A 26,940-nucleotide genomic window follows, 5' to 3' on the forward strand; every position below is an offset into this window, starting at 1 on the left:
CAGACATTGCCCACCGGTCACGTAGCTGGCCCAGTCCGCTTGTCCTCGGACCCCCCCGTCGCGGAACACGTGGTGGATATCGCAAGCCCGTCCTGTGACCCACAGCGGCCCCGGTCTGCCTGCCTGTCCCGGGACTCATGGCGGACATCAGCACGTGTCCCAGGACCCATTGCAGACGTCGCCATGTGTCCTGGGACCCATGGCGGACATCGGCACATGTCCCGGGACCCGTGACCCACCCATCCTGGCAGACTGTTGGGGGACACGCAGCGGGCCTGGCCCGCCTTCCTGGGACAAGTGGCAGGCCCGGTCCACCCGTCCCGGGACATGTGGCGGACATCGCACGCCTGTACTGGGAACTGTGGAGAGTCCGGCCTGCCCGTCCTGGAACACGAGTCGGACATCAACCACCTGTCCTAGGACCCCCTGCAGGCTCGGCCCGCCTGTCCCAGGACACGAGGCAGACATCGACTGCCTGTCCCGGGACCCGCAGCAGGACCGGCCCGCACGTCCCGGGAAATGTGACGGACATAGCCACCAGTTGTGCGACCCATGGAGTCCCGGGCCCGCCAGTCCCAGGACACGTGGCAGACATCACCCGCCCGTTCGGGACACATAATGGAAATCGCCAACACATCCTGGGATAAGTGACAGACATTGCCTGCCAACCCGGGACCCACGGCTGGTCTGGCCTGCCCGTCCTGGGACACGTTCGGACATTGCCCGCCCATCCCGGGACCCGCAGCAGGCCTGGCCCACCTGTTTTGGGACACATGGCAGACATCACCTGTCCGTCCTGTGGCGGCCCTAGCCTGCCCGTCCTGGGACACGTGGTGGACAACGCCCGCCCGTCCTGGGACCCGCAGAGACCCCTGTCCACCAGTCCCAGTACACGTGGCGGACATCGCCCGCCCGTCCTGGGACATGCAGCGGGCCCAGACCACCCATTCCGGGAAACGTGGTGGACATCGCCCACCCGTCTCATGACCCGCGACAGCCTTGGCCCGCCTGTCCCTGGAAACGTGGCGTACATCACCCACCTGTCCCAGGACCCGTGACGGCCCCAGCCCGCCCATCCCAGGACACGTTACGGACATCGCCCACCCGTCCCAGGACCCACAGCACGCCTGGCCCGCCCATCTCGGGACATGTGGCGGACATCCCCTGCCCCTCCCGGGACCTGCGGCGGGGACGGCCTGCCCATCCCGGTACACGTGGCGGACATTGCCCACCTTTACCAGGACCTGCAGTGGCCCCGGACAGCCCGTCGCGGGATGTGCGTCTCAGGACCTGCGGTGGCTCTTGCCTGCCCGTCCCAAGACAGGTGGCGAACCCACAGCAGGCCTGGCCCGCCTGTTTTGGGACACATGGCAGACATTGCCTGCCCGTCCCTGGGCCTGTGGCGGCTTCGGCCTGCCCGTCCTGGGACACGTGGCGGACAACGCCCGCCCGTCCTGGGACCCTCAGTGGCCCCTGCCCACCAGTCCCAGTACACGTGGCGGAAACGTGGTGGACATCGACCACCTGTCGCGGGACCCGCGGCGGTCCTGGGACCCTCAGTGGCCCCTGCCCACCAGTCCCAGTACACGTGGCGGAAACGTGGTGGACATCGACCGCCTGTCGCGGGACCCGCGGCGGCCCCGGCCTGCCTGTCCCTGGACACGTGGAGGACATCGCCCACCTGTCCCAGGACCCATGGCAGCCCCGGCCCGCTCGTCCTGGGACACGTGGCTGACATCGCCCACCCATCCCAGGACCTGCGGCGCGCCTGGCCCACCCATCTCGGGACATGTGGCAGACATCCCCTGCCCGTCCTGGGACCTACGGCGGGGACCGCCTGCCCATCCCAGGACACGTGGCGAACATCGCCCGCCCATACCAAGACCCGTGTGGCCCCGGACAGCCCGTTCCGGGACACGTGGCGGACATTGCATGCCCGTCTTAGGACCTGCGGCGGCTCTGGCCTGCCCGTCCCAGGACCTGCGCAGGTGGCTCTGGCCTGCCCGTCCCAGGACCTGCGCCCAGGGCCTGCCCGCCCAGGACCTGCGCAGGTGGCTCTGGCCTGCCCGTCCCAGGACCTGCGCAGGTGGCTCTGGCCTGCCCGTCCCAGGACCTGCGCAGGTGGCTCTGGCCTGCCCGTCCAGGGCGGTGGCTCTCCTGCCCGTCCCAGGATGCGGCAGCTGGCCTGCCCGTCCCAGGACCTGCGGTGGCTCTGGCCTCCCGTTCCCAGGACCTCGGAGCTCTGGCCTGCCCGTCCCAGGACCGGCGGTGGCTCTGGCCTGCCCGTCCAGGGCGGTGGCTCTGGCCTGCCCGTCCCAGGACCTGCGGCAGCTCTGGCCTGCCCGTCCCAGGACCTGCGGTGGCTCTGGCCTGCCCGTCCCAGGGCGGTGGCTCTGGCCTGCCCGTCCCAGGACCTGCGCAGCTCGGCCGCCCGCCCAGGACCTGTGGTGGCTCTGGCCTGCCCGTCCCAGGACCAGCGCAGGTGGCTCTGGCCTGCCCGTCCCAGGACCAGCGCAGGTGGCTCTGGCCTGCCCGTCCCAGGGCCAGCGCAGGTGGCTCTGGCCTGCCCGTCCAGACTGCGGAGCTCGGCCTGCCCGTCCCAGGACCTGTGGTGGCTCTGGCCTGCCCGTCCCAGGACCTGCGGTGGCTCTGGCCTGCCCGTCCCAGGACCTGCGGTGGCTCTGGCCTGCCCGTCCCAAGACATGTGGCAGACATCGTCTGCCCGTTCTGGGACTCGCTATGGGCCTGGCACTCCCGTCCCAAGACATGTGGCTGACATCGCCCACCCCTCCCGGGAAACGCGGAGGACGTCACCCGCCCATCCCGGGACCCACGGTGGGCATGGGCCGCCCGTCCCTGGACATGTGGCGGACATCGCCCACCCGTCCTGGGACACGTGGCGGACATCGCCAGCCCATCACTGGACCTGTGGCGGCCCCAGCCAACCGGTCCCGGGACTGGCGGAGGCTCCTGTCCGCCCGTCCAGGACACGTGTGGACATCGCCCGCCGCCTCCTCCCGGGAACGTGGCAGACATCGACCGTCAGCACGAGGGACACGTGGCGGACATCGCCAGCCCATCACTGGACCTGTGGCGGCCCCAGCCAACCGGTCCCGGGACTGGCGGAGGCTCCTGTCCGCCCGTCCCAGGACACGTGGTGGACATCGCCCGCTCCTCCCGGGAAACGTGGCAGACATCGACCGTCAGTCACGAGACCCACGGTGGGCCTGTCCCGCCTATCCCGGGACACGTGGTGGACATCGCCCGCCCATCCCAGAACCCGAGGTGTGCCCGGCCCGCCCGTTCCGGGACATGTGGCGGTCATCGCCTTGTCACATTTTAGACATGCTGTCTACAAAGGAGGAACGCCAAAGTACACGGATGAATCAAAAGTACTAAAGCAGAACAGTGCACATATGAAAGGGAATATTGAGACCCACCACTCATGGCAATAGCAACAGCCCCTAATGAAAGTATACCACGCATGCGCAAGTGTGTGCGCGTGTGTGTAATATACGTGATGTTGCAACATTACCGAGAGAGAGAGAGAGAGAGAGAGAGAGAGAGAGAAAGAATGGCGACAGTTGTTAACAGTAGCCGGGTAGTTTTTCTTCTTCTTTTTTCGACATCATGTATTCAGGAACCTTTTTCTCCTTAAAGGAAATAGTGGTGGCCATAGCTATGAGTAAAAATAGATCAATGTGAAATGACGGTCTGTTGCTTCTGAACAGACCATGGTACCAACGAAGATAGGGCGGCTATTTACCGCTATCTATACTATGGTGCCTCTACTTGTCATCAAAATGTGCGTGGTGTGATGGGGCAGTTTTCTAAACGTGTGTGGGTGTGTGTGTGTGTGTCCATGTATTGTGTAGACAGCCCGCCTAGCGGAATAGCTCCGCCTGTCTGAGCATACAGCGACATGATGTCACGCATAGCAGATGAGCCACACATAAATGGCTGCGCCCCATTGTGCAATAGAAAATTGGTTGTAAAAAATAAGAAAACGCCCCTTTCCAAAAACCTTTTTCACCGTGGTACTTAAATGGAATAATACTACATATGGAACATTTGAAATGCAACCAGAAGTTCCCCTTTCAGTTCTGGACCGTGGGGAAATTGTCCATTTGACTTAGAACCGAAGGAGAAAATGTCACTCTACTTATCAATTTATCTATTCCGTCGAAATAACAATAAACTCCTTGATGACTCAACTGCATCACGGGAAAAATAAATCATAGCTAGTGTCAAAATATGCCCAAAAAGGGTAATTGGATATGATACTATGCAAATCTTAAGCAAGAATACTGCATAGGGATTTACTTACACAATTGACAAATAATAATAATAATAATAATAATAATAATAATAAATTAATATAATAATAATAATAATAATAATAATAATAATAATAATAATAATAAAATAATAATAATATAATAATATCCAAAAATATAAATATTCTTAGTACCGAGTTCTATTCATTAAATAAATGAAAAAACAAACCAATGCATCAGACTTGATTATAATTCACTTATATCACCAATTTTAACATTAAAGTTAAATGAAGATCAAAATTGGGATATGAGTAATATATTTGCTCATTTGCCTGAAGAGTCTCTTAACTCGAAAATTGCTATTTTTCGGGAGAAGCAATCTGAAGTTGAAATTCTCTATACTTTGTCCATTTATATTTAGTTGATTCTTTTACTGAGCTGTTTAATGGCAAATACAAATAAGAAATAGCTCAAAACAAATTTTTTGAGTTGTGTCACTCTTCTGGCAAATGAGCGATGGTCTGACTGACAGTTCTACTTTTTACATGGACGTTCACCATTCTGACAGTCATGGGGGGTGAACTGACAGGTATTACTGTCCTTTTTATCAAGGTATTGCTGTGGTAACTATCCCTTTGATCCAGGTATTATTGTAGTGACTGTCCCGTTTATCCAGTGTTCTGTGGTGACACTCCCTTTTATCCAGGTATTACTGTGCTGTCTGCCACCTTTAACCAGGTATTAATGTGGCGACAGTCCTTTTATCCAGGTATTACTGTGAAGACTGTCCCCTTTATCCAGGTATTACTGTGAAGACCGTCCCTTTTATCCAGGTATTACTGTGAAGAGTGTCTCTTTTATCAAGGTATTACTGTGCTACAATTAACGAGGAAATTTGCATTTGAATGAATAAAAAAAAAAAAACCTTACCTCTAGCACGTGGGGCTTGGCCAAAATGCACGTTTTTTTTCTTATATAATACAACACACCCCGCCCTCATTTTATATGGGAAGCCGGGGATTTGGGTGGTTGAAAAATCATTGACTTACTTCACCTATCAGGGGATCCCACCTAGGATGCCGGGACGATTCGCTCTCATGAGCGTCCCCCAAACCTACTCTAATTTATCAGGAACTGTGAATTAAAATAACAGGGTTCCAACCCAATGTAACCAAATCAAAGGTACAGAAGGCCTTACATAGCCAGACTTTTTTTGCCGCCTCCTGGACTGCAACTTAACCTAACTTTGGGAACTTAACATTAAAAATTATTGGCTAGGAATCTACCCTTACCTAACCTAACCTAAACCTTAGGTATCAGGTCATAGCCTGGTAGACAACTAACATAAGCCTAAATTACCAGGTCCTTAATTAGCTAGTGCACGCTGCACTTTAATACCCTTCATTAAAGTATCACGGACCATTTAAAACATATCCTTGTTTCACTTCCCCAACCCAAAAAAGTTTACCCTTTTCAGAATCAGAACCTACAGATACAGGTTGCCATGGCAATGTTAGAATACCTCCTTGTATGCATATTTCGCTCTTGTATTTTCACCCACCTAAAATACCTATACCAAATTACCAATATCCGCTGTAGTCCGCAATAATTTTGGGATATAGCCTATAGGGTTTCAGTAGCCTTACACTGATCATTTGTTCCCGAAACTAATAGGAGGTAAAACTGCATAGAAAAACATCAGCTGCCATAATCTAGCTCGCCGCGGAATATTTATATAGACCTACCAATACCTTTTTATTCACAAGGCAACTGATGTCCAGTGAAATATAAATTAATTGATTTCTACCATATCCATATCCTTCAGTTGTAAAATTGCTGCAGGAACTTAAGCAAAATTACTTGGTTTTGAAGACATTCAACAAACATCTTGTATATAAAATCCCATCAGTTTACGTTCTCAGATCAATCTGCTGATATTATATAAGTAGAAAGTTGTCTTCACCTCTTTCATACACTTAAATAAAATTACTGATGTTAATAGTTGTAAAAAAGGAGTCTCTTTATAATGAAAGTTTGCTTTGTCACCGACGTCGGGCGGACGACACACAAAACGGCCGAAACCGAAAGACTTCTGTTGAAATGCCATAGATGTAAACACACATGCAAGTGAAGCTTCTATATTATTATGTGATGAAAAATAATTTACAGTAAAATATAAGGTATTTCTACAGAAACATTCCGCACGGACTGCAAGGAACGTAACCGCGGATACGACATCCGCTAGGTAGGGATTGGGGCGTCCAATGTATTTTGCCGTGTTTAGTACTGGTTCCTGGGGGGTTAATTACAATCGTTTGAATAAATATTACTTAAAATTCTTGTTCAGTAGGTAAAACTGGATAGAAAAACCGCAACTGCCATAGTCAAGGCCGCCGCTGATAAGTACCCTAGATTTACCAAATATAAAAAGATATATTACTTTCTGGTAGTGTTATTAAAATGAATTTGCGCTGGACTCGTCATTCAGAAATCGCATGTACCTATATTGTAAAGAAGTGCAACACGATGTTTTGCCTCGGCCACCAATCGAGTGTGTTACACACACACACACACACACACACACACACACACACACACAGTTTTCATGTTAAGGCAAAATGAGAAGTCAGTGATTAATAGAACAGGAGATAAATGACAACTTTTTGAACGTTCTGTGAACTATCAGAAAATGCCTATTTCAACTTAAAATCGAATAATAGTTGTTTACAACGTTCTGTTTACGTCGTCATGACCGGATCACCCCAAGGGTGACATTTCAGAATTTCGTTGTTAAACAATTCCAACTACCTTTGATGTCTAAAATTTAAAAAAATTATACCATACATACTACATATAGTTACTGTTAAACACTGATATAGAGATACATTACTATTTTTCTACTTTGTAATGCTGGCGGGACCTGGTCAAAAAGAGGTAAGCATGTAAACAAGATCCGAAAAAGGGCAGCCAGGATCAAGAGAGTAACGCTATGCCTAAGTCATAGTTTAGTATATCTTAGTTTTACCAGACCACTGAGCTGATTAACAGCTCTCCTAGGGCTGGCCCGAAGGATTAGATATTTTTTTACCTGGCTAAGAACCAATTGGTCACCTAGCATACAGCTTATTGTGGGATCCGAACCACACTATATCGAGAAATGAATTTCTATCACCAAAAATAAATTCTTCTGATTCCACGTTGGTTGAGCTGGGAATCGAACTTCGGACCACCGGATTGGCAGCCGAGGCCTAAGTCATAAGTTATACTACCTTTAACAGAGTGAAGGAACAATAAAGCTGTGAGTACTTTACACGAAGTGTGTATTTAATCCACCTTAAGCCCACGAAAGTATTAAGTTATGACAATTGTCTTCTTAGGCTTGTACTGCAGCTTCAGGTTAGTTTTCACAAGAGCGCCACCAACGATGAAACCCCAATTGAAGGAAGAAGACTCATAAAGTTATAATCCAAGAAGAGGAATCCAATGATGAAGAGTCACTTGATTTGAAATGTATAGTAAACAAGAGTTCTTGTCAACCTTATGTTGCTAGTTGTCAATTGAATCATAAGCAAATTTTATTTGAAATTGACACCGGTTCAGTTATTTCCACATTAAAGTATGGTGATTTCAAGAAGTTGAATTGTACATTGCTGAACTGTAGAACTAAATGGCAGGGTTATAACCAAGTGCCAATTAAAGTATTTGGGAAGGTGAAAGTTTTAAATTTTCAATACAAACAGCAAAATCATTCAGACGTTGAATTCATAATTGTTGGGTCAGACTCCCCAAATAACATGCTTGGTAGGAATTTAATAGATAAGTGCAATAGAATTAGTGTCCATCAGTTAAATGTAAAAGTTTTTGTGCAAAACTATAATGTAGATAGTTTGAAACCTATTAAGAACTGTTGAGCCCGATTGTATCCTAAAGTTGGTCAAGTTCCTGTTTTTCAGAAGGTCCGCACGGTGCCACTGAAGTTATGCAGTGAGGTTGAGAGTGCGCTGCAAGAGCTTGAAAAAAATGAGATTATAGAAAGAGTAGAATTCTCAGATTATGCCTCACCAGTTGTTTCTGTCAGGGAGCAGAATGGATCCCTTAGGGTTTGTGGGGATTTTCGTAAAATAAATGAAATTATTCATGAATCTAAATTCCCATTACCTAATATGTCAAAATTAATTTCCAATGTGTCTGGATATAAGTATTATACCAGACTTGATCTCAAGAATGCTTATTTGCAAATGGAAGTTTCTACAGAAGACCATAAATATCTGGTAATTAACACACATTTGGTCTATATAGATATTTACGGTTACCATTTGGTATCCATTCTGCTCCTGCAGTATTTCAGAAGTTCATTTCCCAATTGTTAGCTTCCTGTGATTTTGCTTATCCATATCTGGATGATATTGTTAAAGGTGGAGACTCACCAGCTGAATATGATAACGTGCAACTAGCAGAGAGAAGAGCCCCATTAACTGTCCTTGTTTTCAGTCTGTCTCTTTGTTTAGTTTTAAAGAGGTTAACTTTAATGAACATTCGTTCGCATACAGTATCAGAGCGCGGCAAGCAAAGAGCAGTTAGAGCAAAATTAGCTAGGTCTGAAAAACTAGACTCTTTTTGGGACACTTCTCCCCAGAACTTATCAGGTGATTCATTAACGAGATGTTTAAGTTCAAGTTGCAATATGCAAAACATTCTCCATTGATCATCCAGCTTTGAAGTAGTGAGCGGTCATCTGGGGGTACAATCAGAGGAAGCTCAGATGCAAGAGGGAATAAGGAGGGGATTCTTTCTCTGAATTCTGATGAGAGAGCATTTTTTGGACAGAGACAGTTTAACTTTGACAGGACACCATCTTTGAAATTATACCTCTTCTTTATTTCTGTGCATGCCACTCTGAATAAACTCCTGCTGTTGAGCTTTCTTTTCCTGTATGGAGGGGTTTTTTAATCCCTGCATAACTTTAACTCCTACATTTGGCTGTCACTAAGATGCCTGTCATGTCTTTCAGGATTTACAGTATTTAGATCAGTTTTCATTACATAGGTCCTGTCCAAAAATGAGAGAAGGAGCTCTCTGAATAGCATGGACACTTTATCATGGAGAACTGTTATTACTGCCTTATCTGACTGGAAAAATTCGTTGAACTCAGTAAACTTTGGAAGGATCATGATAATCAACTCTGTTGCTAATAGATTCTCAGCGAGCCATTTCTCCGAGAAAAATAGCTTCATTGTCTCCCTCTGTTCCAATAGCCTTTGAACCACGTTACAATTGGAGACAAGCGGCGGCAAGCCATGTACGGACTCTGAATTTTTTTTTTTTTTTGTTTTTTTTTTTTTTTTTTTTTTTTTTTTTTTAGCCTGTTTCATGGAGGAGATCACCGACCACTTATATTTGTAATTATACACTTATCAACACCCTAGAATTATTGTACAAACCGTACGTTAATTGAAAATGCTATTGTACATCGTACCAAGTAAATATGGATGACACTTTTTTCCAACTCTCTTTCAACAGAAAATTTTATGCAAATATTCGACACGTATCAATTAAAGCTAGGGATAATGGTAGTATATGAGTATACGACTATTTTCATCCAAGCTCACACTCTTTGGCCAAATGTATGCCTTAAATTAAGTGCATAATATTTTTTGTATATAGATTTTTGGCATTATGCCAAGCACTAGGGCAACTAAGGCCATTCAGCGCTGAAACGGATATTGACAGTAAAAGGTTTGAAAGGTGTTACAGGAGGAAATCCTCAAAGCAGTTGCACTATGAAGCAATTGTTGGGAGAGGGTGGACAATAAGTTAGAAGAAAGACAATATGAACGGAGGTAACAGTAAAATGAATGAAAGTAGTTGCAGCGAGGCGCCGAAGGGACGCTGCAAAGAACCTTAAGTAATACCTACATTGCACCAAATGAGGTGTAAATTATATACTTGAACATGTGTGTAAATTATATATTTGAACATGTGTAAATTATATACTTGAACATGTGTGGCACTATCCCCCTACGGGGTACGTAAATTTCTCATCAAAACTGTATCCTCCACATTTCTTTTAAGCATAAGGCAATTATTATTTTAGTTCTGTACATATTACCTTTTTATAGCCTAAAACAACAGGAAGTAACGCCTGAAAAACGTTCCATGCTCCATGCTTTTAAAACCGTCACTTTCAAAGTCAAAGATTCTTGATGTGATCAAAGAGATGCAAGTTCTTGGCCTCCTGTCTGTAGTCTGTAGTGCTAATTACAGGTCATATACCATCATTTTTACCATACCATCAATTTTACCATCTTGTATATTTTCTATTAATCCCATGTGTTATCGCAACCCTTTCTAAATGGCCTTAAACACACAGGTTCGTTCAAGTATATAATTTACCACAGCCACTTGCCATGGAAATATTATTTATGCAGTAAATATCGACTTTGTGAGCAGGAATTAAGAGGGACTGAGCACTATTACCAAGAGGGAGAAGCTAATAACGCATGATATATTTCACGGTGTATCTCATTTGAAGAATATATTGTTTGTTGGATTGGTGTTGCATTATGTTTCGATATATTTGACTAAAATGTATAGGTCATACAAGACGTAAATTATGAAATGGGGAAGTTTTTCTTCGGCAATGTGACTGACAGTAATGGCTATGAAACCGAATGTAGCTAAAAAGCGTGGCTTGTGACGTCAAGGATCAGCTCCACGCGCTTTGATTGGTCCTAATTTTCCCCATCCCTAAACTCTTCTAGACTTGGGAAATATGCGACGACGGGGGGGGGGGGGGGGGGGGGGGGGTGGACAGGGAGAGGGTGGTTTTTTGTTGAAAACGATTTAAACCCCTTACGGAGTCCTTCGGAAGGAAGACAAGGTTTGGAGGGGGGGAATAGGGGGTTGAAATGAAGGAATTAGGGAAAGGAATAAAGAATGGGACAGTCTTTTCCTCCATGACATCTGCAACGCGATCATATGGCCTGTGTGGGTACAATACGTACAGAAGCATGCAGCTAAATAAAAAGCAATAAATATAATTCCTAATCTGGCAAGCAATCGTCAAAAATGAACGTATGTCACAATATTTTATGAATATATATTTGCACAGATAATGACCTCATTTTTAAATAGAATGTATGAATTATTAATTACATATTGGTGAGCCTGTTATATATATATATATATATATATATATATATATATAATATATATTATATATATATGAGTGTGCTTTTTGCGTGAGTGTGTTCTGAGGATTACTTACCTATTGAGATTGATCTTTAATCTAATGTTAGCTTTCTTCCTTTTGTAAATGTTTAGGAGTCGTATTGCAAATGCATTTCTGCAACAACGCGGACAAAGTACCGTGGCGGCCATGACAGCGATGAAGAATCCGTCTTCATCAATGACGCAGTAAATACTTAGTGCGAGTGCTACTGCCTCCTACAGATAATCCCTCACCATTTCGGTATTACCTGACACGCCAAGGATCCTATAAACAGAATACATTGGGAAAACTTAACCATTATTATGGTCACTACGTCTAACATTGCTATCCTTTTCATTGTGAAGTCTCCAATTATCTGCTGCTATCAAAAAACATCATGGGAAACGGTATTTTATTCCGTATTGTAAATTACAGAGAGGTATTGGGGGAGAAATGATAAAAACGGCGATTAAGGAAAGAGCGAGGGAGGGGGAAGAAGGGATGGGGAGCCGACGTTAGAATCTAATCTGTAAATAACTCCTGCTGACTCATACGACTTTGCCGTTAAAAGTCAAGAGCAAACACCTTAACTAACATTATTTGCCAATGAACTATATTACCAAAAATTAGGGCGAGGTGTCTTGACACTGTGTCAAAATACCATCTCGATCAAATAGTGTTTGAAAGATATTTGAGAAAAACGATGACTCGCGGTCCCTGAAATGCATAGTAGTCTGGTATTAAATGGATACGATATATTATGTCTCCTTGGCTGTTTTATATATTTTTTTCTGGAAGGATTTAAGAAACCAGAGAAAGGACCTTACTTATAGGTGGAAAGTTCTAGGATAAGAAAGTGTCATTGATGGGGAGGACTTTAAACATATAGAGCAGATGATTGGGGATAGTGAAAAGAATATGGAGAAACTATGAAGATGTAACCAAGAATGTTAATAGGGGTATTAACATGGGCGTTTTGGGGTGTGAATAGGAGGCCTGTATAATGAGAGAAGGGGTAATCACGTTGAGAATATATGAAAGAATTGTTGAGGTAACTCTTCTGTATGGAAGTCAAATGTGAATGCTAAGGCTAAGAGGAGCAGGGATACATGGGTTTGGTAGAAGTCGGCAGAGGTACAAGGATGGATACGTGTCATGAAATTTAGTCATGTGCGAAGAGCAGGAAAGACCAAGAAATTGCTGGACAGACGGCATGAGAAACTTATTGTAGAGGAAGAACTGCAATCCAGGGAATTGGAAAGTGAATGCCAGAGAGAGGTCTGTGGACAGTGAGCGTAGAGGGTTTTGTTGCAATTCTGTCGAGCCAAAGAAATAGGATATGAACCTGCTGTCGTTGTATAAGTATTTTGCAAAAGGCCTTCATCCACACTTCAGTCATCAGTCCATTACTTGTCAAGTTCCCATTAAATAAGATGATTTTATTATTGTGGGTCAAAACACGAGCCCAAACGAATTATTGATCCTCGTTAGTCTGTTCATTAAACATCTATCTCGTTCCTCAGTTGAACAACCAGTCCACCTTCACTCCCTTGTATCTTTCTTATTCTATTGTTTTCGTGTACATTATTATAATTTTTGTTTATCTCTTGACATGGTAGGTCGATCCCCAGCGCTCCTCAAATATTTTTTAACTAGGTATTTTTTCATTTTATTTTTTTATCTGAACTTTTCATTAGCATAATATGTGCTTTTAATTTCTCGTGATGTTGTGTCAATTTTAGTTTAATTTTACGTATATGTGAAGTTATGGCCTTCATTTAACTAGTTTGTAAATGATTTTTAGACAAGTTGCAAATTCATATAATTCATATTGGTCATTATATATTGGGGGGGGGTCGTTTTTTCCCAAAATTGGACCTTTTCTTCTATAAATGTCATTTCATATATAGGTATATGCAAGATGGAATACTTGAAAATGTGAACTTATAAAAAAAGTTTTTTGGGGGTGGGGGGTGGTTCCCCGTCCCCCCCTCGGTACAGGCCTGCCGAGGATGCATTCAGCTGAATGCGAAACGCGTCGGAATAAAGTGTAATATTTCATGTTTGTTCCTGCTCCTGCTCCCTGTGCATTTTATCACTTTGGCTGACTCACCTGCTTTTTCCGTTCATACGCACACACCCACACATACACAAACACACACACGCACACACACATACACTCTCTCTCTCTCTCTCTCTCTATCTCTCTCTCTCTCTCTCATATATATATATATAGATATATATATATATATATATATATATATATATATATATATATATATATATATATATATATATATATATATATATATATATCATATATATATATATATATATATATATATATATATATATATATATATATACTATATATATATATATATATATATATATATATATATATATATATATATATATATATATATAAATATATATATATATATATATATATATATATATATATATATATATATATATATATATATATATATATATATATATATATATATATATATATATATATATATATATATATATATATATATATATATATATATATATATATATATATATATATATATATATTATACACATAGATATATATGTATATAAATGTATTTTTTGTCTTGGCTTGAAGCACTTCAATGAATTTTCGGTGGTGTGAAGAGCAACGGCTGACACGAAGGGTGTTTGTTGTCAGATCGATTGTTGGCAACGTTTGACACAATGGCTCAGATGTCACAACGTGTGGGTAAGCTTGATTATTGGCTGCTTTCACCTTCGACTCCACAGTACTGTCATTTAGAATTCATAGCTAAGGTCTTCACCCCATTTCATACGTCATGCTGATCCTTGAACAAACTTGGTTAGATCGTCATTGCTATCATGTTGACTGATGCCTCACAACCCCATTCATTAATGACTGTTCACGTAGCCTAGGCCCTAATGCTGTTTTGGTCAGGAGATGGGAAATAAGAGGCTTGTAAATATTTTCTGTATCTCGTATCTACCTATGATACAGGAATCTATAAAATCTTTACATATGTAGTTAAAGAAATTAAACAAAGAGAGAGAGAGAGAGAGAGAGAGAGAGAGAGAGAGAGAGAGTTAAGTACAACTGTTTGCCTGACGACTATTGTTTGCATCGACTAACAGATAATTTCTTATAACTGTTCCGTCATTCGACAGACCTGTGCGCTCGCTTTACCTGGAACCTGATTCTATCACAATGAATCAAATAATCCGTAAAATATTTTCTAATGGGTAAAAGCGGTTCATTTTCAGCGGTTTAGGACGGGATTGATAAAAGGACAAAGAAGAGCTCTAATAACAAGCCGGTGTAGGTATGACAATCTCTGATTAAATTCCTACCAAAAATATTGGGTCGTAACCTCAGTATGAAATTTCGATTGTTATCTTCACCGTAGTTCTGACGTTAATTCCTCACCTATAACAGGTACTCTTGAATGCGACGCGACGGCAGATGACTGCCGTGATTAATCGCAATCTGCCTCGGTGTCAATATTGACCTTAACCCTCTTACGCCGGGGCCCTAAAAATCAAAACGTCTCCCGTATGCCGGGCCTGGTTTGGATGATGAGCGCGAAGTGGAAAAATAATTTTTAACAAAAAATTTACAGCGCGCGTACTTTTGAAGATTATTAAGAGTTCATTTTTGGCTCCTTTTTTTTGTCATTGCCTGAAGTTTAGAATGCAATCATCAGAAATGAAAAATAATATCATTATCATATATAAATAATGCGATATATGATAGCGCAAAGACGAAATTTCATATATAATTGTATTCAAATCGCGCTGTGCGCCAAACGGTTTAGAGGTAACAAGTTACTTTTTTTTTTTCGTTGTAATGTGCACTAACAATCAATATTTTGATATATAACCACATTGTTAAAACGATATAAAAGCAACACAGAGAAAATATTATCCACAAAATGATGCATGAATTCGTCGTAGCGCGCGGATGTAAAAAAATAATTTTTTAAAAAAATTCACCATAAACTCAAAATATTGGTATAGAGACTTGCAATTTGTTTCGAAATGAAGGAAAATGATTTGAATATTACGATACTGTAAGAGTTTTAGCTTACAAATGCAGTTTTTTACCATTTCGAACGAGTTAAAGTTGACCGAATGTCGAATTTTTGTTAAAAGTTTTTTTTATATGCAAATATAAAAAAATATGAGAAATGCTACAACCTTCCAATAATTTTTGTTATATTGTGCATGTTTTGCGCACATTTTCATATATAAAACTTTTTAAAAAAAAACGCGTGAATATAACAGGCAAAAAATCACATTAAATATGAGATGAATGAACCTACGCGTTTCCTTGAGATTTTCGGCCGAGAATCGGTCGCGCGGACGGAATAAAAATATTTTTTTTCAAATTTCATCACATAAATCGAGATTATTGTTCTATTTGAGACTTCGCAAGGAATGTTTTAAAATTAAGATAAATGATTGACTAGTACTAGGACTGTAAGAAGATTTTTATTGTTACTAAATGCGTTTTGTTTTTTTTACCATTTTTGCGGTTGAGTCAAAGTTGACCGATCGTAGTTTTTTTCGTACTTATCGTACTTTATATGCATATATAAAAAATAATGGAGAAATGCTACAACCTTCCAATAATTTTCGTTATATTGTGGCATGTTTTTGGTACATTTCATATATAAAACTTTAAAAAAAGCGTAATATGAAAAGGCACAAATATTAGGAGAATTGTGACCTACGCGTTTCCGAGATTTTCGGCCGAGAATCGGCGGCGCGACGGAATAAAAAATATTTTTTTCAAATATTCACCATAATCGAGATATTGTTCTAGAGGACTTGCAATATGTTTTAAAAATGAAGATAAATGATTGAATATTACGAGACTGTAAGATTTTTATGTTATATAATGCGTTTTTTGACCTTCTTTTCGGTTGAGTCAAAGTTGACCGATCGTAGTTTTTTTCGTACTTATCGTACTTTATATGCAAATATTTCAAAAAATGGGAAAAAAGCTAACAACTTCCAATAATTTTTGTTATATTGTGCATGTTTTTGCGCAAATTTTCATATATAAAAACTTTAAAAAAAAGCGTTAATATGAAAAGGCACAAATATTAGGAGAATGTGACCTACGCGTTTCCGAGATTTTCGGCCGAGAATCGGCGTGCGGACGGAATAAAAATATTTTTTTCAAATATTCACCATAAATCGAGATATTGTTGTAGAGACTTGCAATATGTTTTAAAATGAAGATAAATGATTGAATATTACGAGACCGTAAGATTTTTATGTTTATATATGCGTTTTTTTTGACCTTTTCGGTTGAGTCAAAGTTGACCGATCGTAGTTTTTTTTCGTACTTATTTCGTACTTTATATGCAATATTTCAAAAATGATAAATGCTACAACCTTCCAATATTTTTTGTTATATGTTGGCATGTTTTTGCGCACATTTCCATATATAAACCTTTAAAAAAGCGTAATATGAAAAGGCACAAATATTAGGAGAATGTGACCTACGCGTTTCCGAGATTTCGGCCGAAAATAGTCGCGCGGAGGGGAAAAAAATATTTTTTTCATAAATTCACCATAAATCGAGATATTGTTCTAGAGACTTGCAATATGTTTTAAAATGAAGATAAATGATTGAATATTACTAGAATGTAAGATTTTCTATGTTATAAATGCGTTTTTTTACCTTTTCGGTTGAGTCAAAGTTGACCGATCGTAGTTTTTTTTCGTACTTATCGTAATTTATATGCAAATATTTCAAAAATGATAAATGCTACAACCTTCCAATATTTTTTGTTATATTGTGCATGTTTTTGCGCACATTTCCATATATAAGCCTTTAAAAAAAAGCGTAATATGAAAAGGCACAAATATTAGGAGAATGTGACCTACGCGTTCCGAGATTTTCGGCCGAAAATAGTCGCGCGGAGGGGAAAAAAATATTTTTTTCATAAATTCACCATAAATCGAGAATATTGTTCTTAAGAGACTTGCAATATGTTTTAAAATGAAGATAAATGATTGAATATTACTAGACTGTAAGATTTTTATGTTGTAAATGCGTTTTTTTTTACCTTTTCGGTTGAGTCCAAAGTTGACCAATCGTAGTTTTTTTTTCGTACTTATCTATTTATATGCAAATATTTCAAAAATGATAAAGCTACAACCTTCCAATATTTTTTGTTAATATTAGCATGTTTTTGCGCACATTTCCATATATAATACTATAAAATACGTAATATGAAAAGGCACAAATATTAGGAGAATGTGACCTACGCGTTTCCGAGATTTCGGCCGAGAATCGGCGCGCGGACGGAATAAAAAATATTTTTTTCAAATATTCACCATAAATCGAGATATTGTTCTAGAGACTTGCAATATGTTTTAAAATGAAGTATTAAAGATTGAATATTACTAGACTGTAAGTAATTTGCTTACCCCCCAAAAAAAAAACCCAATATCAATATATATTATATATATATATATATATATATATTATATATAAAGATATATATATCATATATATATATATATATATATATATATATATATATATATATATATAGATATATATATATATATATATATATATATATATAATATTTTTTTATACGTAAAATATATATATTACATTCTTCGATTCTGGTACCAATACATAAATAAAAGGAATGCAGGTGACACTTCTCTTTTCGCATACAATGAAATGTCTTATTATTATTTTATCATGCACACATTCAGATATATAAAAATTGTAATAAATATAAAACTAAAATATAAAATAAATGCAGAATACTCACTCGTAATCCTGACTCTTCGTTCTATTCTTGTTTTCTCCCTCCTCCATTGAAGAGTCTTGCATCCTTTTCCTCTCGACATGACGAGGTACAGGTGGAGGAGGGAGACGCGCGCCCTTACGGCCGCTGGGATAGGGGCGTGGTTCCGTGCGCCCTCCCTTGACCGCCGCTGAGTCGCACTCCAATACAAGACCACACTGTGGTATTTGCGGTCACACTCCCCGAACCTGCATAGAGCTATCTTGCAGGTGCGACAGAAGAACCGGGTGTCTCTCCTTCTGCCATTCATATGGCACACCGGCACCGTTTCTGCCTGCGCCCTTCTAGGAGATCCAGTGTGTGATCCCCTGGCATTAGCCGACACGGAGGGTCCACTACCCGACGAGAAGGGGCGCGGGTGTGGGCGTTTGCAGGGGCGGCGGCAGCAGGGGCGTCAGCAGCAGGGGCGGCGGCAGCAGGGGCGGCGGCAGCAGGGGCGGTCAGCAGCAGGGGCGTCTGGCAGAAGGATGACCGAAGTTGGCCAACACCCCGAAGGTCTGCCCTTTCCTCTATGGGTAGATCTACAGCTCGGGGCAGGGGGGCAGACATGGAAGGCCACTCATTGGATCAAAGTTGATGAGGGCTTCCCCGGCTGCCTCAAGGAACTGTAAGTGGGTCATCCTCCGTAGATCGGGACCGTAGTACCCATAGTAGAGTACGTAGGCATTTTGGAGGGCCAACTGAAGGATGTATTTGAGGAGCTTCTGTGTCCACCTTCTGGTTCTCCTGGCGAAGGGATAATATTGGATGAGTTGATCAAAGAGATCAACTCCTCCCATGTGCCTATTGTAGTGCCCAATGACGGTAGGGCGCTCAACACGAAACTGCTCATACACAACTCGGCCCTGTCGACGCGTCTTCTTCCGCTGCACGATCTCCTCTTGGACAGGTTCATGGCTCGTCGTAATCATGGGGACGAGTCGGACACCCTTCCAACAGATGACGAAGACAGCTCCTTCCGCCGCCACTGTGTCTCTCCTCTTGCCAGATGTTGCTGATGGCTAGCGTTACCTCTTGAGGAATTCGGGGCCCCACGCACCAACCGAAGGGTACCACTGACGTGAACACCTGCATCATACAGTTCCTGGGCCAGGGATACCGAGTTATAATAATTATCCATAAACAGGTGGTATCCCTGGTTACGGAAACGATCCACAAGCTTGAAAACAGTGTCACGCATCGTGGAGAAGACCCCGGAATACACCGAAAAGTCCACGACGTAGCCAGTGTTTGGCCTCGGTAAATAAAAAAAAATTTCACGCCATATTTCTTCGGCTTCTTGGGGTTATACACTTTGATGCTTAGACGTCCTTTGTAAGCATCATCCCCTCTCTAAAGAAAGGTTCTTCCAGGAATCACGAGAGTTTACAGCGTTCACGAATATATTCCAACACTGGGGCGCACTAAAATGAGGCGATCAGAGTTATTCCGGGGTATGGCCCTTCGGTTGAAGGCGTTAAAATATCTGTCCAACGCCAGGAAAGTATCACGGGGCATAATGCCGGGCACATAGGGCGTACATAAAAGAAAATTACGCCTCCAATACATCCTGACGTCGGCAGCAGGAATCAATCCAAAAAAACCAAAAAAAAACGTGGAGCCCCAAAAAATGCGCCATGTCAGGGAGGTCGTAGCCTCGCCAGTGATAAGATAATGTCGTGCGTAGTTCATCACGGCAATACCTGGCGTAGTCCACCGTCTCTGCTACCAGGTACTCCAGCAATTCCCGCGTAAGGAAAAGCTGAACAAAACCCAGAGCAGTCAGGGGAACAGGTACGGTGAGGCCAGGATTTGCCGTAAATGGATGCATGGTAGGTGGTGTGGGGTCCTCTGTCCACCCATCGTCGCTCTCGGACGACCCTAGGCTAGCACGACTATCCGACCTTCTACGTGCCCCTGCGCGCGCGCGCGCGCGGGCACGAGCGCGGGCACGATTTCCCACACGAACCCCCCTCACTGGCCCATCTCCCTCACTCAAGCCTTCGCTTTCTGTATCCCCATCATCATCACCAACAAAACTTGATCCTAAATCATCGTCCTCCCCCTCCTCAGATTCCCCCTCATAAGCACTATAACTACTAAATTCTAGTTCACTTTCGGGGATGTGACCCTCGAACGGACATTGGGGGCAAATAATCCTCGTCATCACTATGATCGGGAGTAATGTCCTCGTCACTGGATGACCAACCGCCATCAAAATGAGGAGTGCCAAATGCTCTCGATCGAGCTCCGATAAATAATCGTCAATGTCTCTTTGTCTGAGCCCTCCCAAATTCCTACGAATGACCCCTAAGGATGGCACGATGTTTCCTTGGGTTACTAACGGCAAATGAGACACATTCGAAGCACTTTCATCGACACGTGGTCGCACAGAACGGCGTTGAGGAGCGGAGGTCAGGTTGGGTGCTGGGTCCTTCGCCAGCATCCAAGTCCAAAAAACTCTTCTAACACGATCCTTCCGACGGGTAAAACGCGCCTTTCGCGTGTCATACGACGGTCAGACATCTCTATGAACGTTCTGTACCAACACAAATGTTCAAAGTCTCGCACAAGCTCAGTCAAACACGATTGCGGCAAAAGATCGCTGACGGATGATGCTACGATGATGCTGGCTGGAGCGAGAAGGAAGGATTCCGCGCATGCGCACTTGGGTCACGCTTCAAAAACAAAACAAGGCCTTGATCCGTGATCTCCCAGCATCCCCCAAGGCGCGTGATTCAAAAGTTTTCGGCCTGGTAGGCCTATAAGTATTTTTCCGCGAATTTAAAAAAAAACTTTTAAAAAAAATTTTTGAGTCGACGTATGGTACGTCCAATCGGCCATACGGGAGACATTTTGACTCGACGTTTTAATATGTCCAATCGGCGTAAGAGGGTTAATAGACGAATTCTCGCAGCTCAATGTGCCGTGATTGTAGATATCCATGAGGGTGCGTCAGTATCAAGACCATATCACTGTTACGCTCTACCATGGCATTTTTCCAATGCATTGTCCACCTTCTCAGTTCCTTCACTACTCTTCACACAAATCTTCTGAAATACACGCACACGCACACACACACACACACACACATATATACTATATATATATATATATATATATATATATATATATAAATATACATATATATATATATATCATATATATATATATATATATATATATATATATATATATATATATATATATATATGTATATATATATATATATATATATATATATATTTATATATATATATATATATATATATATAGATATATATATATATATATATAGATACGTCTGGTAGTTAACTTGTAAATGCATCCATCTTTGATTGTTAGCGATTTCCTTACATTTTTCCTGTGAAATCTAATCGGTCGGCCCTAAGCCGTCAATTTCTGTTTATAAACTAGACCTCATAAGGCCTTCCTTTTGATTGAGTCAGGTGCATTTAATTGTTGTTTAAGCAAGAAGGGACTAGATTTATGATTATATATATATAATATATATATATATATATGTATATATATATATACTATATATATATATATATATATATATATATATATATATATATATATATATACAACACACACTCACAATCATATGCACTTATTCACGGGCACACACACACACACACACATACACACACATAATATATATATTATGTGTGTGTTTGTGTGCCCATGAATAAGTGCATATGATTGTGAGTTTGTGTCGATTATATATACTATATATATATATATATATATATATATATATATATATATATATATATATATTCATAAATCTAGTCCCTTCTTGCTTAAACAACAATTAAACGCACCTGACTCAATCAAAAGGAAGGCCTTATGAGGTCTAGTTTATAAACAGAAATTGACGGCTTAGGGCCGATATTAGATTTCAAAGGAAAAGTGGAAGGAAATCGCTATCAATCAAAGGGGATGGATGCATTTACAAGTTAATTACCAGACGTACTTGGACTCTCAAGGTCCAACTTATTCCTGAAAGAACAGTTGCTTGTAGCATGAAATCACGTGGTCGGGTTAAGCCCCGTTCACACATTCACGTATCAAGTCACGCATGCCCACGCATGAACGAAAATTGGTAGTTGGAAGCCGCTTACGAAAATACTACGAAAATATCCCGAAATGCGTATTTTTGATATTGTACGTTTGGGGCGGAGTCGGGAGGTCGTTACGAACCATTCCAGCATGCGTGGCGAGCCGCGTATGCTTCGACCTGCTCAAAAGATACGTACATGCTCACGCCATCTGTATTTTGCGTTGCTCCAGACGCACAGTGCGGTGCATCCGTGGCGTGTGGTCCCCGCTGCGGTTCCGATCCCACCAAGCACAGCATGGGTCCCCACGTGGTTCGGGAACATACAGAGCAATGGCACTGCTCCCCTGTGACCCATTTACGATGACTCCTGCTGAGTCGGGTATATGAAACACCAAGCGGTGGGTATGTGGCATTAGTTCCTCTACCAGACAGGCAGCAGCACCATCAGAATAATAACACAAATAAGACATATGCAAACAACTATATAGTTGGAAACAACTTATATTCAAAGAAAATTAATAAAAATTAATATGCAAAATAACATAATTAAACAATAACAGTTATTCAATGAACTCAAACAAATATCAGTGCCAAAATGAACTGAGAATAATAACAAATAAGACATATACAAAATAAGATATAATTTCTTCGGTTTTACGTCTGAAATGAAGTTGTTCTCTGAATTTGAATAAAAGATTTAAGTTATTACCTTCACTGTTTGCTTTGTTTGTTGCTTAGTGAGTGACTGGGATTACTCTCTCTCTCTCTCTCTCTATTTACCTTATCTCGTACAGTGTTTCTCTATCTATTTATCTATCTTTCCATCTGTCTAAGTATTTTTAATGCCTCTTTGTCAAGAAGTATGGCGTGTGTTACATTAGGTACGAATTGACCGGAAATTATTTGGTGCATTTGCGGACGGGGTTGTTACCACTGAAAGGTATTATTATTATTATTATTTTTTTGCTCATCACAGTCCTCTAATTCGACTGGGTGGCATTTATAGTGTGGGGTTCCGGGTTGCAACCTGCCTCTTTAGGAGTCCATCACTTTCCTTACTATGTGCGCTGTTTCTAGGATCACACTCTTCTGCATGAGTCCTGGAGCTACTTCAGCCTCTAGTTTTTCCAGATTCCTTTTCAGGGATCTTGGGATCGTGCCTAGTGTTCCTATGATTATGGGTACGATTTCCACTGGCATATCCCATGTCCTTCTTATTTCTATTTTCAGGTCTTGATACTTATCCATTTTTTCCCTTTCTCTTCAACTCTGGTGTCCCATGGTATTGCGACATCAGTGAGTGATACTTTCTTCTTGATTTTGTCAATCAACGTCACGTCTGGTCTATTTGCACATATCATCCTATCTGTTCTGATACCATAGTCCCAGAGGATCTTTGCCTGATCGTTTTCTATCACTCCTTCAGGTTGGTGTTCGTACCACCTATTACTGCAAGGTAGCTGGTGTTTCTTGCACAGGCTCCAGTGGAGGGCTTTTGCTACTGAATCATGCCTCTTTTCGTACTGGTTCTGTGCAAGTGTCGGACATTCACCTGCTATGGGGTTTATGGTTTCATTTTTCGTATTGCACTTCCTACATATGGGAGAGATGTTATTTCCATCTATCGTTCTTGGAACATATCTGTTTCTTAGGGCCTGATCTTGTGCCGCTGTTATCATTCCTTCAGTTTCCTTCTTGAGCTCTTCCCTCAGTAGCCATTGCCACATGTCATCACTGGCTAGTTCTTTAGTTTGTCTCATATATTGTCCGTGCATTGGTTTGTTATGCCATTCCTCTGTTCTGCTTGTCTTTCTCCTGTCTCTATATTTCTGGGTCTTCGTCTACTTTTATCAGTCCTTCTTCCCATGGACTCTTTAGCCACTCGTCTTCACTGGTCTTCATATATTGCCCCAGTGCTCTTGGTTGTAGTACTTTGTGTATTGTCATATGTTTCCTCGTTTTCTGGTCTATGCTGCAAAGTTCTGCCTTCGTCCATTCCACTAATCCTGCGCTGTATCTGATTACTGGCACTGCCCATGTGTTTATGGCTTTTATCATATTTCCGGCGTTGAATTTTGACTTGAGTATTGCCTTGAGTCTCTGCATATATTCTTTCCTGATCGTGTCCTTCATCTCTTGATGTTTTATATCCCCTCTTTCCATTATTCCCAGGTATTTGTATCCCGTCCCATCTATGTGTTTGATGTTATTCCCATCTGAAAGCTTTATCCCTTCAGTCCTTGTTACTTTGCCCTTTTGTATGTTGACTAAGGCACATTTTTCTATTCCAAACTCCATCCTGATGTCCCCAGATACAATCCTTACAGTCTGGATTAGGGTATCTATTTCCTTGATGCTCTTACCATACAGTTTGATGTCGTCCATGAACATCAGATGGTTAATTCTGTTGCCTCTTTTCTTGAGTTGGTACCCAGCATCCATCTTCTGCAGTACTTTTGTCATGGGAATCGTGGCTACTACGAAGAGTAGTGGGGACAGTGAGTCGCCCTGGAAGATCCTTCTCCTGATATTAACCTCTGCTAGTCTTATTCCAGAGCTTGTAAGTATTGTATTCCAGTTGCGCATTGTATTTTTGAGGAAGCTGATGGTGTTTTCCTCTGCCCCATATATTTTCAGGCATTCTATTAGCCATGTGTGTGTGGTACCATGTCGAAGGCTTTCTTATGGTCTATCCATGCCATGCTTTGGTCGGTTTTCCTTCCCTTACTGTTCCTCATTACCATTTTGTCTAGCAGGAGCTGGTCTTTTGTGCCCCTACACTTCCTTCTGCAGCCTTTCTGTTGGTTGCGGATGGTGTTTGTATCCTCTAGGTAGTTGTATAGCCTTTCGCTGATGATTCCTGTTAGTAACTTCCACATTATTGGTAGGCAGGTGATAGGCCTGTAGTTATTGGCTATATTTCCCTTACTCTTGTCTCTCTGGCCTAAGGATGTTCTTCCTGTGGTCATCCATTTGGGCGCATGGTGATTTGTGATACAATGCTGGAGTTATTCTGCTCTTCTTGGGTGTAGGGCCTTGAAGTTTTTGAGGCAGTATCCATGGACTTCATCGGGACCTTCGGCTTTCCAGTTGGGCATTTTCTTTGGTTGGTGTCTGATTGTGTCTGTCGTGATGTCAGTGAGTCTTTGTTTTATTCTCCCTGTTTCTTCAGCCTTGACTTCCTGGAGCCATGTTGCATGTTTGTTGTGTGATACCGGATTGCTCTAGATGTTTTCCCAGAGTCTCTTACTTGGTTTAGCTTCAGGAATTTCTTGGTGGTTGTCTTCCCCCTCTTAGTTGGCTGTGTATTCTTTTCTGGTTGGTTCCGAATAGTTTGTTCTGTTGGTATCCCTTATTCCTGTTCATGTACCATTGGATCTTATGTGCTTTGGCCTTAAGCCTCTGTTTTACATCTTCTATTGTGTTGTTTAGTCCCCTCTCCTGTACTTTGTATTTCTCGTCCAGCTCCTCCCTTGTTTTCTTGCTTCTTCTTCTTCTTCTTCTTCTTCTTCTTCTTCTTCTTATTATTATTATTATTATTATTATTATTAAAAATTCCTCATAGTAGCACGAGTCTTCAAATGGAGAAACAAATCCACAGTTATGTAAATGTACATATATTTAAGTTTAAAACAGAAAAGATAGCTTTCGGGAATCTGTACGGTTCCCTTTATCAATTGATAAGGGGAACCGTACAGATTTCCCGAAAGCTATCTTTTTCTGTTTTAAACTTAAATATATGTACATTTTACATAACTGTGGATTTGTTTCTCCATTATTATTATTATTATTATTATTATTATTATTATCATTATTATAGCTGAAATAGAAGGCAATGGAGGTGTTTAACTAATTGTTGAAAAAATATGTTGGTAATAATGATTCTAATTCGCAAATTACTTGTGGCTGTCTTAATGGGTATGACAACAAAAAATAAATAAATAAATATATATATATATGTATATATATATAATATATATATATATATATATATATATATATATATATATGTATATATATATATGTATATATATATATATATATATATACATATAGTATATATATATTCCCCATTTTGCCACTCAGTATTGTAAAATGAACAGTTGAACAAGCACAAAAGCATCTCATTTTCTCTCTCTCGTGCATTTCTCTCTTCGTTTGTCTGCTGCTCGCCCGTCTTTGCCAAAACCTCCTGCTTCAGATACCAAAAGCCGAGAATTAAGCCAGAAGCCGCCGGAGGGCAAAACAAAGCTAATAAAAGAGGCCATCGATAGAAAGTAGCCCTGAGTACTCGCTCAGTCACTCCTGAGGGCTCAGACGCAGACTCCCAGCGAAAGCAGCAGCTCCCCATCTGCTGGGTTGTGCCCTGCCCTTGTGCCTCACGTGGCTGAAGCCTGGACCTTCACCTGACGTGAATTTCCCTTCCTTCGTCGTAGCCTCTTTGAGAAGTGGAACCCAGCGGCAAAAGACAGGAAGTATGGGAAGTAGTTGGCAGATACTTTTATCTCTTTTTCTGAATTATTCCCATCTTTGTATTTGTGCCAA

At 41.9% G+C, this 26,940-nt stretch overlaps 1 protein-coding gene across 1 annotated transcript in view; it reads left to right on the forward strand.

The window, feature by feature from the left end:
* The first annotated feature begins 1,148 nt into the window (after window positions 1–1,148).
* LOC135224804 (mucin-1-like) overlaps window positions 1,149–26,940 on the forward strand; it is a 26,219-nt gene continuing 427 nt past the window's right edge. Inside the window, exons 1-4 of the mRNA XM_064264128.1 lie at window positions 1,149–3,392; window positions 7,668–7,673; window positions 8,231–8,377; window positions 18,666–18,786. Of these exons, the coding sequence (XP_064120198.1) occupies window positions 1,149–3,392; window positions 7,668–7,673; window positions 8,231–8,377; window positions 18,666–18,786 (2,518 nt within the window). The remainder of the gene's footprint in view (window positions 3,393–7,667; window positions 7,674–8,230; window positions 8,378–18,665; window positions 18,787–26,940) is intronic.

Source organism: Macrobrachium nipponense, chromosome 12 (assembly GCF_015104395.2).
Source record: "Macrobrachium nipponense isolate FS-2020 chromosome 12, ASM1510439v2, whole genome shotgun sequence".
Taxonomy (NCBI): Eukaryota; Metazoa; Arthropoda; class Malacostraca; order Decapoda; family Palaemonidae; genus Macrobrachium; species Macrobrachium nipponense.